The sequence below is a fragment of the Pongo abelii genome, chromosome 2 (assembly GCF_028885655.2).
Source record: "Pongo abelii isolate AG06213 chromosome 2, NHGRI_mPonAbe1-v2.0_pri, whole genome shotgun sequence".
NCBI lineage: Eukaryota > Metazoa > Chordata > Mammalia > Primates > Hominidae > Pongo > Pongo abelii.
The window spans coordinates 142,187,629-142,201,811 of record NC_085928.1 but is presented as its reverse complement, the minus strand read 5'-3'; the positions used below and the strand labels follow the sequence as shown (position 1 = coordinate 142,201,811).

At 34.6% G+C, this 14,183-nt stretch overlaps 1 protein-coding gene across 7 annotated transcripts in view; it reads left to right on the top strand.

The window, feature by feature from the left end:
* The window catches only part of NPHP3 (nephrocystin 3), a 45,801-nt gene that overhangs the window by 26,156 nt on the left and 5,462 nt on the right, over positions 1-14,183 (top strand). For 2 of the 7 annotated variants that reach the window (XM_054552617.2, XM_054552616.2), the window contains exons 16-27: positions 1,335-1,473; positions 3,492-3,656; positions 5,029-5,123; positions 5,663-5,785; positions 7,052-7,241; positions 7,424-7,665; positions 9,090-9,165; positions 9,921-10,048; positions 10,261-10,380; positions 11,512-11,752; positions 12,783-12,908; positions 13,488-13,603. In XM_054552617.2, coding sequence (XP_054408592.2) covers positions 1,335-1,473; positions 3,492-3,656; positions 5,029-5,123; positions 5,663-5,785; positions 7,052-7,241; positions 7,424-7,665; positions 9,090-9,165; positions 9,921-10,048; positions 10,261-10,380; positions 11,512-11,752; positions 12,783-12,908; positions 13,488-13,603 — 1,761 coding nt within the window. Of the gene's footprint in view, positions 1-1,334; positions 1,474-3,491; positions 3,657-5,028; positions 5,124-5,662; positions 5,786-7,051; positions 7,242-7,423; positions 7,666-9,089; positions 9,166-9,920; positions 10,049-10,260; positions 10,381-11,511; positions 11,753-12,762; positions 12,909-13,487; positions 13,604-14,183 lie in introns of those variants that run through there. The other 5 variants (XM_024244268.3, XM_054552618.2, XM_054552619.2 and 2 more) reach the window with 5 other exon arrangements.

The following is a 14,183-nucleotide window of genomic DNA, read 5'->3' as shown; positions in this document are numbered from 1 at the left end:
TATTTTAGATATCCATTAGTAATCTGCCTTTAGATAAGCATTAGAATATCACTACTTTTATTTCCTCAGTATAGCTTTATCCTATTCTACCTATTCTCAACTGTTAGAATGTTTTACTACTTTTATTTCTTCTTCAGTATAGCATCACTCTACTTTGTCTTTTCTCAATCTGAGGTAAAAAAAAGATTAATACATTTTTTGTTATTCATTGCAATAGATGGCAATTCTAGCACACATATTTCCAGACACTGAATCTAGTACTTCTTGTCTCTTTATTCCATGTTCTTATCTTGAGCACCAAATTTGAAATAAAAAAATCTTCTGAAACATTGCCCATGATATTTCATCTTTGTTTTTGTTTTTGAGACAGTGTCTCACTCTCTGTTGCCCAGGCTGGAGAGCAGAGGCTTGATCTCGGCTCACTGTAACTTCTGCCTCCCAGACTCAAGCGATCCTCCCACCTCAGCCTCTTGAGTAGCTGGGACTACAGGAGCACACCACCATGCCTGGCTTATTTTTGTATTTTTAGTAGAAGCGGGGTTTTGCCATGATTGCCAGGCTGGTCTTGAACTCCTGGGATCAAGCAATCCACCTGCTTAGCCTCCCAAAGTGCTGGGATTACAGCATGTGAGCCACTGTACCCAGCCTGCCTGTGATATTTCCACCGTCCTTTTCCACTGTTAGTTGTGGCAACACATCTGGCCTCTGAACATCAGTGATACAGTGAGTATGATTCAAGAGTATGAGTCATTTTTCATACATTTAATAATGTTCATTGAAAGTATCCATTTTACTGTTTTTATTTTTGAAAGTACCTATTTTAAAGAGACTGTGGACCCTTTGTTTTTTCTCTTTGTACATCTTTATATTATTTTTAAAAACTGGTAAATATTGTGTAATCTTTTAAAATAAACCCCCCATTTAATGATTTTCTTTAGCCTTGTGTTTTCAAAATTCTGGCTCCACACAAATTTAATTTGCATGGCTAACTAACAATACTTATCATCGTTTCCCTGCTTCCTGTATGTAGGTGGCATGCTTCTGGATAATAAGAACCATGTCTAACTCATTTTTATGTTCCATAATGCATAGTAATTGCTTGACAAATAATAGATTTCAGCATGTTTATTGCACTGAATTAAATTATATATAATAAAATAAGCCCAATGACTCTAGCAGCCCCGTAAAACTACCACTTTCCCGTATCATGTTTTATTGAATTTGTTATTGGTTGCAGTACAAAAAATAGAGTTCACATTGTTTTTAATCGATCTAAAAATTTTCACAGATGTTGGCAATCTGTAAGAAATTAAATCTCTTCTCAATTCCAACAGTGCTGGGAGAGCAGGCAATTTAGATAAAATCCTTCATCAGTGTTTCCAGTGTCAAGATACTGTTTCATTATATAGACTTGTTCTGCACTCTATCCAGGAGTCCATGGCAAATGATGTGGATAAAGAACTAATGAAGCAGGTAAAATGTAATAAACTTATAAAAAGGAATGTTAGTTTGCTTTGTGTGTGTGTGAATGGAAATAAATAACAATTCTTTTAAAATTTGTGCTTAAATATGTTTCAGGCATATGCAGGAATGCTGATAGCCATAGTGTGCTTGTGGAAATTTGTGTTTTCCTGATTATTATTGAGATTTATCATCTTTTCATGTTATTGGCTATCCTTTTTTTCTGAATTGCTGGTTCAAGTCTTTACCCATTTTTTAATTGGGTCGTTTGTCTTTTCCTTATCGATCTGTGGGTGTCTTAAATGTTCTGCATACTGAAAACAAATCCTTTATTAGAAAATTTGCAAATAAATCTTTTTCCTGTTTGTTTCTTGTCTTTTAACTGTATAGTATCATTCATTATGGTTTCATTCATTATACAAAGCTTTGTTTCATGTATATGTGTGTGTGTATACACACATACACACACACACACACACACACATAATTTCCTTCAAAAAGTTTTATAGTTTTTTCTTCGTGTGTGAAGTCCTTAACTCTTGTTGATATCTTTTTGTTTATTGTGTGAGGAAAGAATCTACTTTTTAATCCTCTGTCATATGGATAATTAATTGTTCTTTTTACTAAATAATACATCTCTTCTGCTCATTTGCAATGCCAACTGACAAATATCAAGCTCACAAATAAATGTGGGTCTGTTTCTAGGCTCTTCTGTTCTGATTTTGCCTATTCTTTGCCAGTACCATACTGCTTAGTTGTTAGAACTTTAAAGTAAGCTTTGATAGTTACTTGGGCAAACCTCCTTTTATTATTATTCTTCACAATTGCCTTGTCTAATTTTCCATATATATATTTTTAGAATTAAGTGCTATGTAATTAAAATAACATTGTAGTTTTTTGTTGATGTATTCAATTTTGGTTTTTGAAAATGTATATCTAGCAACCTCATTTTTTTTTTTTTTTTCCCGAGACGGAGTCTCACCTTGTCGCCCAGGGTGGAGTGTGGTGGCGCGATCTCGGCTCACTGCAAGCTCCGCCTCCCGAGTTCAAGCAATTCTCCTGCCTCAGCCTCCCGAGTAGCTGGGACTACAGGCACCTGCCACAACGCCAAGCTAATTTTTTGTATTTTTAGTAGAGATGGGGTTTCACCGTGATAGCCAGAATGGTCTCGATCTCCTGGCCTCGTGATCTGCCCACCTTGGCCTCCCAAAGTGCTGGAATTACAGGCGTGAGCCACTGCGTCCTGCCAAACCTGGATCTATTTTTATGTTAACTTTTCAGCTTGGTGGTTCCCGGGGTTTGGACTTCTCAGTCCACTCCAAGCCCACAAGCTTCCTTGTATTCTCTCCACGTCTGTGGGCTAATGTTTTTCTCATGTACCCCTTCACTGAGGGTGAAGGTCCTTCAAAGCCCTTCAAAGATCCTGGTGTTGACAAGAAATCTAGTTCTACCTCCTTGCCTCACACAGCTTAAGGGCTCACCTTCCATCCCACTGTGGCTGTGAAAACCTAAGCCCTTAAGTTCCTGGGGGATGCTGCCTGTCCTCTAGCTCCACTGCCCCCATAGCCAGCAGTTCCAGCCCTCAACACTCTGATTTCAATTTCCTATTCATTTTTGGCAGTTGGAGGATTTCCCTTTCTTTTTTCCAGGATCAGCTGTGCTTTTAGAAATGTGTCTAATATTCATACGTGTTTATAATAGGAGGGCTATTTTCTTCCACTGTCTTCCTGGAATTGGAATTCTGCCATTAATTATAATAATACATTTTATGCAGTTTTAATTTTCACTATACTTTTTTCTATAAGAGTGTTATCTTTGGTGTGCTAGATTTTATATATACACTGTCTTAATCTTGATTAATGTCTTTTGGACAGTGTGTTTTAATAAATCTATTTCTTGATTTATTAAATCATTTGCATTATAAGTTTTGGTAAAAAGAAATAGCCTTAAAAGAATTAGGGAAATTTTAATGGCTGTTAGTTACTTATACAGGTGCTTTATGATTACTGTTAATTTGTTTTTCTACCTAGATTCTCTGCCTTGTCAATGTTAGTCACAATGGTGTGAGTGAATCAGAACTGATGGAACTCTATCCTGAGATGTCCTGGACTTTCTTGACCTCCCTTATTCACAGTTTATACAAAATGTGTTTGTTAACTTATGGTTGTGGCTTGCTTAGGTTTCAACATCTGCAGGTAATGTTATTTTAGGCATCTTTTTATTTATTTATTTAAGAAACAGGATCTCCTCTGTCACCCAGGCAGGAGTGCAGTGGCAAGATTATTTCTGCCAAAGGAATAAATTCTAAGGATCTGCTATTCAACATTGTCCCTATAGTTAACAATACTGTAGTACACTTAAAAATTTATTAAGAGGGTAGGTCTCATGTTAAGTGGTCTTACCATAGTACAATTTTTAAAATTAAAAAATAAATCAGACACAAAAGATCAAAAAAAGTTTCTTAAAGGTAGTTTATTTCTTGAAGAGAAAAAAAGTTTTTTTCAATTATATTTCATTGAGTTGCGGTATTATTACACAGTCATGCATTGCTTAACAATGGGGATATGTTCTGAGAAACACATCATTAGGTGATTTTATCATTGTGTGAACATTGTAGAGCGTACTTACACAAATCTAGATGGTACAGCCTACCACACATGGAGGCTATATGGTATGGCCTGTTGCTCCCAGGCTACAAACCTGCACAGCATATTACTGTACTGAATACTGTGTATAACTGTAAGTATTTGTGTATCTAAATACAGAAAAGTTACAGTAAAAATGTGGTATGAAAGTTTTAAAACGGTATGCCTGTATAGGGCAGCTTCATTATAATTTTATAGGATCATCATCATATATGCAGTTTGTTGTTGACCAAAACATTGTTATGTGCACATGACTGTATATGTATTAAGAGTTTGGACTCTGTAAGCCAGTCAGCCTCCTTTTCATGGATTAATGCCTATCTAAACTTGGGCAAGATCTAAGCCCCAGGCAGACTTTGGCAGTTTACGAAAGGGGTTGTGAAGCGAATTAATTGAGGTGGTTCTTGGTCCTTGTGAGGTACTAGAGAGATGTTTAGCACGTAGAAGTAAATCTTTAGGAAGTTTTGGCTAAAATAATTCCTATCATCTGCAATGCCATGGTTGATTTATATATATATACATATACAATTGCAAATGAAGTCTTACATTTGAGTATGCTGTATCATATTTGTAGATGTGAAATGTTTGCAATTTCACAGCCTTTTTCCTTTCTTTATTGTGTATTGTTTGAATATACTTTATTCTTTTTAGTAACTTTTCATTCCACACTTCTGAGATTTTTAATGTATTAACTAAGTTTGAATTAAATTGTGTTTTGAGCTTATAAATATTAGTACAGAAATTTTTATTCTAGTAACAGTTTATCAAATAAATATGTCCTAAATTTAAAAACATTTAAGTGACATTTCTATTATACAGCTATAAAATAGGAATAATTATAAATTCTTTTTTGCAAATCTCTTGTTAGATGTACAGTGACTTACATAAAATAGAACTCAGTATTTCTTCTTTTTCTCCCTAGGCTTGGGAAACAGTGAGACTGGAGTATCTGGAAGGCCCCACCATTACTGCTTCCTACAGGCAAAAGCTAATCAACTATTTCACCTTGCAGCTAAGGTATTGTAAATGTTCCTGTTGTTCTTCTGTAATTACTGCAACACACTACCTTTGTGTCCTTATTTCTGTTTCTTAGCTTACAACTTAAAGTACAAAAACTTAATTATTACAAAAAAGATTAACTCCTCTCCCTATTCTGTTAATGTCAAAAGAGCAAAAGATGATTTTGTCTTTTAATATTATGCTAAAAGTTTAAACAAGGAAAATCAATGTAGGATCATTTTATTATTTTTATTTTATTCCAGTAGTTTGTGTCCACATATCTGTATGTGTGTATACGGGTCCATTGAGTGTTTTTTTAAATAGCTCAATTTTAGGAAAATACTTTTAGAGTTTGTTTGATGGTTCTGCCTATCACTGAATTTATTTTCTTAGGTTGGTAAAGTCTCTGATTTCGACCTAACTTTTTTAGTATTAAATTATACTTAATCAGAGATATATGTTAAATATATTTTTCTTCCTTTAACATTTGCCTGAAGCCTTTTTGAAGCAGTTTCATTGTAGGAAGATATTGAATATTGTCTCCTCTCTTTTGATAGTCAGGACAGAGTGACTTGGAGAAGTGCAGATGAACTCCCGTGGCTTTTTCAGCAGCAGGGAAATAAACAGAAGCTGCATGATTGCCTTCTTAATCTCTTTGTGTCTCAAAACCTTTATAAAAGGTAAGAAACATTATAGAACGTTCTTCCCCAGAAAGAGAGATTTAAAGATGTTCAGTTTAACAAAGAAAAAATGGTATTTTTAATTTAAAAATTAGTCTAAGTATCTGAAATACAAATAGTGTAGGAGAAATCTTGAGACAATTTACAAATCTCTATTAGATCTACTTTTCCCAAGAGGAAAACATAGAGTACTGCTGCTTTATGAAATCAGAGCTGGAATGATTTCAGTTCAACTTTTTATCTTATGCTTACATTTAAGCAGGTCTAAATTTAAACCACCCAGAGAGGTGTTTCATGATGTCTGCTTCTTTGGGCCTTCAGATATCTGAAAGCGTAGCCTTCAAACCAGACTCTGGGGTCCAAGTAGAATCTGTCTGGTGTTGAATTTATTTGTTTTTGTTTGTTTGTTTACTTTCTATGTCTGGTGTTGAATTTAAAGAAAGAATTACCCTAATTCAAAAATGTATTCTGTTTGTCTCTTTTGATATGTTCTAGTTTGTCAGTGGCAGAACTACCTTTTTATGAGCCAACTGTCTAACCTACTAAGCTTCATGAGGGTTTTTTTCTGCCTTACTTAGAAATTTAGACATTTCTTATACAATAAGTATCATAATTTATTTTGCTTCTACATAAACTCTCTCAGATTTGTTGCATCTCTTATTTCTGATCCCCATTCCAATTTTTCATGATTCCTCTGAAATCAGATATTTTTTAGTTTACCAGCCCCATACTACTTAAGATCACCTACAGATGAATAAGCTTACTTTTGTCATTCAATTTCTTGATGAAAATACAAAGTAGATACTGTGTGACAGTTTATTTTTTATTAGTTTCTTCTCTTTGAATTTCCATACTTAAAATAATTTTGGGAGTGAACTCAGCAGTTGGCTCCATATTGTGAAATGTGTAAAAAGGATTCAGATAGATTCCCATTGGTAAGTAGCCATGATGGTATTAAGGATAACAGCCAACACTGTGGAGTACTTACTGTGTGCCATAATCCGCCTACAGTACCAGCCGAGGCAGGTAGTGTCTCCATTTCTGCAGATGAAGGTGATGAGGTCTAAGAGGTCAGACAACCTGCTCAAGATTACATAGCTAGGATAGTGGTGGAATTCAGATAGTGAGTGGTCTGAGTCTTACCTCACTACACGGTACTCGCCTACTAATAAATTGTCAATAACTTGATATTAATTCTGGAATTTTGATTCTGTAATGGATTTTAAAGTGTGTTTTTCATTAAAATACTGTTATTTGTTCAAACAGGGGACACTTTGCTGAGTTGCTGAGTTATTGGCAGTTTGTTGGCAAAGACAAAAGTGCAATGGCAACAGAATACTTTGATTCATTGAAGCAGTATGAGAAAAACTGCGAAGGCGAGGAGAATATGAGTTGCTTAGCTGATCTTTATGAAACCTTGGGGCGATTTCTCAAGGATCTAGGCCTTCTCAGTCAGGTAAGCTCAGCACATCAATGGCAAGCCAGAGACAGGTGGGATTTTTGTGTTCACTCTTCTCTTTTTCCAAGATGTTAATGTGGTTTTCATTTGTTGTGCTATAATCTTTAATATTTAATCAGATGACAGATCTTGCAGCATTTCACTCACTTTAACTGGCCTTTCACCCCTTTTCCCCCAAGGCTGTAGTACCTTTGCAGAGGTCTTTAGAGATTCGAGAAACAGCTTTAGATCCCGATCACCCAAGAGTAGCCCAGTCCCTCCACCAACTAGCAAGTGTATACGTGCAGTGGAAGAAGTTTGGCAATGCAGAACAACTGTATAAACAGGCGTTGGAAATCTCAGAAAATGCTTATGGTGTGGACCATCCATATACTGCTCGTGAACTTGAGGCACTTGCAACTTTGTACCAGAAACAAAATAAGTAAGATTTTTTAGATCAGTAATACCTGATTTTATGAAGGGGAATTAACAGTTTTAACGTACTTATAGGGTAGACTTTGTTTTATCACTGTGTACTTTTCCTTACCCTGTGCCTAGTCTTCATGTGGTAAACAGAGAAAATTAGAACTATAAGATTCATCTCTGTTTAAAGATGCATGAAGGATAGAACATGGACTTTCGAGTCATATAGTCTTGGGTTTGAATCCTGGCTCATTCAGTGACTAACTTTGAGTGCTTTACTAATATAGGTTTAGTATCCTTTATCCAAATGTGGAACCAGAAGTGGTCAGGATTTTGGATTTGTTCAGATTTCAGAATATTTGCATATATATAATGAGATATCTTGGGGATGGGACCCAAGTCTAAACATGAAATGTATTTATGTTTCATATACACCTTATACACATAGCCTGAAAGTAATTTTGTGTACTAGTTTTAATTTGTGCATAAAACACAGTTTTGACTGTGGCTTGAGTTGACCCATCACTTGAGGTCAGGTGCAGAATTTTCCACTTGTGGCATCATGACAGCACTCAAAAAGCTTCTGATTTTGGAGCATTTCAGAATTTGGGTTTTTAGATTAGGGATGTTCAACCTTTATGGGGCCAGCAAACCATTGCCCATAGGCCAAGTCCAGTTGTGTAAATAAGGTTTAAAGGGAACACAGCCAAATTTTTTTCATGTATATATTATCCATGGTTGCTTCTGTGCTTCAGTGGCGGAGTTCCTTACTTGGAACAGAAAGCACATGGCCCACAAAGCCTAAAATATTAACTGTCTAGCCCTTTATAGAAAAAGCCAATCTCTGGTATAATAAAAAGTCTTTCTTATCTATCAGGCACCCAATGAATGGCATCTCTTCCTCTATTAAAAATTATTTCTTTTGCTCTATCATAAGTGATACATAATGGAATTTTTTAACTTATAGAAGTATTGTTTCGTACAAATTTTGTGTGAATTTCACATTTAAATTTGACCAGAAATTAGCCTGTGCAGAAAAAGTTGTTAATTAAAAATTATTAGTGTGCTATAGAAAACTGAAATTTTGGATTTTCATTTAGTTAGGTTGCCCTTCAGAGACTTAGGATGAGTTAAATTGGTTAAAGATGATCAGATGTCAGCTACTTAGAGGACTAGACTTACTTTGTTTTGTCAAAATTTTTTTAATTGAACAGAACTTTTTATTAGAAAAACATCCATGATAGACTAAGATATCTTAGTGTTTTGTCATATTTTGTTTTATGAAAGGGTTTTTAGAGATTCGTAATATCATGACTATCATTTCTAGAAAAAATGCTGTATTTAATAGCCCAAAAAGACTACACTACGAAGAGTGCTTTCATTTCACTGAAGTATACTTTGAATATGTTTCTTATGTTTGACTTACTGTAATTTTTTTTTAAGATATGAACAAGCTGAACATTTTAGGAAAAAATCCTTTAAAATTCATCAGAAAGCTATAAAGAAAAAAGGCAACTTGGTAAGGAGAGATTTCTTTTGTGTTGTGTTTTGAACGTAAGAGGAAAAGAGCATCATAAATGCATACACCCCACGTTTAAGAGCTTTAGATTTAAAAATCCAGTTTAGAAAAGAACTACTTAACATTTTCTTATTTATGTGTTAAAATATCATATTACTGAGAAGTACAATTTAGACTTTAAAAAGTGGAACTCTAAATTCAATTGAAGGTTAGGCTTTGAAAGACGGAATTTAAAGCTACCTCAGTTCTTTAAAGGGTTGGAAAAAGGAATAAAATAAATTTAGTTAACATTTTGTGTTATGTTCAAATGTGAAGAAAGCCTTCCCCTCAAATACACAATAAAAGTTATTTTAATTTTTTTAAGTTGCTGATAAAGTCTAAATGTAGCATATTTCTTTAATTTAAAATGCTGTGTGCATTTTTATGGACCTGCTGTTTATGTGTTTACCTATGGGGTTGATAAATATCTGCAAATTAATTATATTCTATTATTTCTTGAAGCACTTTGAGATATAGTTTACTTTCTAAAATATAATCATTTTCATGAAATAGTTTTTAATGAATTTTAGAATGTGTTGCCATCTGGAAATATTTGTATTTGTAATCATCAAGTTAATTTAGTGTGATGCTTAAAATAATAGTTATCTAGATTAAATGGGAAAAAAGGAAGATTTTTTAGGACCCTCATATATTGTTTCAGAATCAAGGATTGCACCTACTTAGTGATTGCTTTTCATTTTTCATGTTTGCTGCAGTATGGATTTGCCCTTTTACGTAGACGGGCTCTACAGTTAGAAGAGCTTACATTAGGTAAGGACACACCTGATAATGCTCGGACCCTCAATGAACTGGGTGTTCTCTACTATCTTCAAAATAACCTGGAGTGAGTACCATGGGGTTAATAATGAAAATAATTAACCATTTTCTCTTTGATGCAATGCTGTTTTACATTTTTATCAAGTCTAAAGCTAGAAAAAAAATGATAAAAACCATGTGAAATTTCATATATGATGCATACCTAAAGACCATGGCATTTTCTCTACTGTGTTTCTTTTCACATTGTTTCTTTTTTTCTTTTTTTCTTTTTTTTTTGAGACGGAGTCTCGCTCTGTTGCCCAGGCTGGAGTGCAGTGGTGTGATCTCGGCTCATTGCAACCTCCACCTCCCATTCAAGCTATTCTCCTGCCTCAGCTTCCTGAGTAGCTGGGACTACAGGTGCGTGCCACCACGCCCGGCTAATTTTTTGCATTTTTAGTAGAGACAGGGTTTCACTGTATTAGCCAGGATGGTCTCGGTCTCCTGACCTCGTGATCTGCCCGCCTTGGCCTCCCGAAGTGCTAGGATTACAGGCGTGAGCCACCACGCCTGGCCCACATTGTTTCTTAACTGAAAAGTTATTTTGTAGCTTCCCTGGTGTATTTTATATATTTATGAAAAGTGAGTTTGTGTAGATATTGTGCATGAGATCTCACAGAAGCAGTAGCTTGGGACTAATGGTAAATAATGTAGACAGTTTCTAGTTTTGTCAGTTTATTTGGGTAAAAGGATTCAAAATGACATTTATATTTATATGTTATAAAAAATAAGTATTTTTGGACTTCAGATATCAGAAAAATATAACAAATTTGAAACATTGGATGTCAGAAAAGTATAATAAATCTTTAGCCCACTTACAGAAACTTATGTAAAAAATAATGATTTATTCTTTTGTTAAAAATTATTTAGTATTGGCTGGGCATGATAGCTCATGCCTGTAATCCCAGAGCTTTAGGAGGCTGAGGCATTAGGATCACTTGAAGCCAGGAATTCAAGACCAGGCTGGGCAACATAGTGAGACCCTGTCTCTACAAAAAAAATTAATAAATTAGCCAGACATGGTGGTACACACCTGTAGACCTAGCGACTTGAGAGGCTAAGGTGGGAGTATCACTTGAGCCTAGGAGTTCAAGGTTACACACACGCACACATACAAAAAAATAAAATAAATAAAAATTATTTAGTACTAACTCCAAAGGGAAGAAGAGTGAATACAAAAATCTTTTATTTGACCTAGGTCTAATAATTTTTAAAGTATAAAAGTTTGTTTTGGAAAATATTTATCAGTTTTTCTTTCAGAAGTGGAGAATTGAGGCAATCATCCACACATTTTAGGCCCTCAAACTATCAGGAAAAGGGCAGGAAGAGATAGGGGTGGGGAAGAGGGGGAAAGTAAGATTTTGAGCTGAATCTCTTATTTTAACTACAATCTAAGAATAAAGATGATTCAGTTCTCCACTTAATTTAGGGGTCAGGATTCCAAACTCTAGATAATAGATAGTGTAAGCCATTTTGGGATTGTGTTCACAGAACAGCTGACCAGTTTCTGAAGCGTTCCTTAGAAATGAGGGAGCGAGTTCTAGGACCAGATCACCCTGACTGTGCTCAGTCTTTGAATAATCTGGCAGCTCTGTGCAATGAAAAGAAACAGTATGATAAAGCAGAAGAACTTTATGAAAGAGCTTTAGATATTCGGAGACGTGCATTAGCTCCTGATCACCCTTCTTTGGCATATACGGTGAAGCATCTTGCCATCTTGTATAAGAAAATGGTAAGTAATCCTTGACGTTCTTACATGTTTTATAACACATCAGTTAAGCCATAACAACTATCAGCAAAATAATTTATCTTTATGATGGATAGGTTAGTTTATATGAGCTTTAAAAATCATGATTTAACTTTTAACAAGTAACTGAGCAGAACATTTAAAAATAATTATTTCATACTGAACTGGTTACATTGATTCTTGATTCTGAAATAATATAGTAGTAAATTAATACGCTGGTCTTGTTTTGTTAAATACATTCCAAGTGCAAATGCATTTATTAGCATTCTAATTCAAGCTTATTTTACATTTCAGAAGTTCTAAAATTCCACCAATATTAAGTTTGCTGTGTAAAGCAACATAAACATAAGAAATCAGGAGACGTCTTTGTAGTTGATTAAATGAACATTTTTATTTCATTCTTTCTTGGCTTTGCCTGTAATTAAATGTAACCATTGTTTGCCATAGGGTTCTATACTGAGTGATATTTGGAATTTTTATAGCTGTTCTCAAAAAAGAAAAAATTCCAGGGAAGCCTGCTTTCATTTAGCATAGTTACAGAGCTTTGTAGACTGTCTTTAGACTTTGTGGGTCCATTACTGGTCATCCTGACACCAAAGTTGTTTTAGTAAATAGGGTACATTGCTGCTATTTCTGCCCAACTTTCGGGTGAAGTGAAGTAGTTAGAAAAATCTGGAAGGGATTTGGCAAGAAATGAGCTTTTTATTTTTATGCAGTCTCCAAATTATGTGCAATAGTAAATCTACTTTAGCTGATATGTTTTTACTACACTAGAAACAGTAATAGTGGATGATCCTAAAGGGTTTTCTGAATTATCAAAAATGCTTTTGTATACAGTGTAGCTTTAAATTTTCAGTTATCTATAAACTTAATCATTAAGCTGATAGGAAATGCTTCTGAGATTTTTTTTCCCTCAAAATTACCCTTTAATATGAAATTTTACTTATGGAAAAAGCTCTGATAAGATAGTATTTATTGCCTTATATTTTTGTTAGATTTAACTCTTATTTTTTAGGGGAAACTTGACAAAGCTGTACCTTTGTATGAATTGGCTGTTGAAATTCGACAGAAATCTTTTGGCCCAAAGCACCCTAGTGTAGCTACTGCCTTGGTGAACTTAGCTGTTCTTTATAGCCAAATGGTAAGTTCCCACATTTTAACGTTGTATCAGTGAATGATTTTATGGTATAAAATATAGGTAAACATGAATTAGATAGGGAATAGTAAATAGAATGAAAGACAATTTAAGGATATTTCTAATACTTCCTTTAGTACTTGAGAAACTATTGAAGTTAGACTTGTACGAAGGTCCCTTCCTCTTAGTGTAAAACACTGTTAGTTCAGAGCATAGGCTTAGTTTCTAAAATTCTGGAGATACCCTACATCCCTCCATATAATATTTATTTAAGTATTTAAGCCTGTGGCATTTGATTATGATGGGTGAGAATCAGGTGGGGGACCCATTGGGCAATAAAGGAACAGGTTTGTGCTTACAGTATTGGATTATGGTCAAATGGTTACCAAGCCAGGTCTAAATCTTAAGTATCTGACTTTCTATTATACTGCTTCTCCTATGATTATTCATAAATTAATCTGTTTATTCCTATCTTTTAGGAGGATATTAACATTTTAAAGTACTAATCAAAGTAGGTTAGCTTAGTCTAGAATACATTAATTTCAGAAACCCAGTGTGCATGAGCATTATCATTTTTTTAATAAGAAAAAACACGTTGAAGCTTTGCCATTATATGAAAGAGCATTAAAGATTTATGAAGATAGCCTGGGTCGGATGCATCCTCGAGTTGGAGAAACACTGAAAAATTTAGCTGTGCTTAGGTAAGAATTTTTTTCACTTTCCTTATACAGCCTCTTTTATTCGAAGTAGCTTTGTCTTAGAACAGCACAAAATATGTATTACTGAATGTTTTTTCTTAGAGTGGGGAGGGGTTGTTTTTTGCTGATTGACTTCAAGAAGTACTGAAGTAGTATCCAGAAATGAAATGAAGGCTGCATGATGTATTTTGCAGAGGAGTTTATGTATGCATCATGGCTAACAATGAAGGATGGTTTACACTGCATCTGGCTCTGGGAGTAATATGAGTAATTTGCTGTCCCCAGAGTGAATTTGCCATTAAGTATATGTTGACTTTTGCTTGCTCATTTGTATTTTTCTCAGGATGCAGAGAATACCTAACTTTGCTTAGCAATTTCACTGCCTCTATTACAACATGGTTTTAATGTATCCATATGAGACACAAAAATACTGATACTGGTAGAAAGGAGAAGAGTTTGGGTGTTGTTTTACTGGTCTGCTTGAGTGAATACACTGGAAAAAGGGGGAAAATGGGCAAATATTTACAACTTCTTTTTCTGTATCCCATAAGGTCATTTTGAATTGGTAAGAGGTTATATTCTC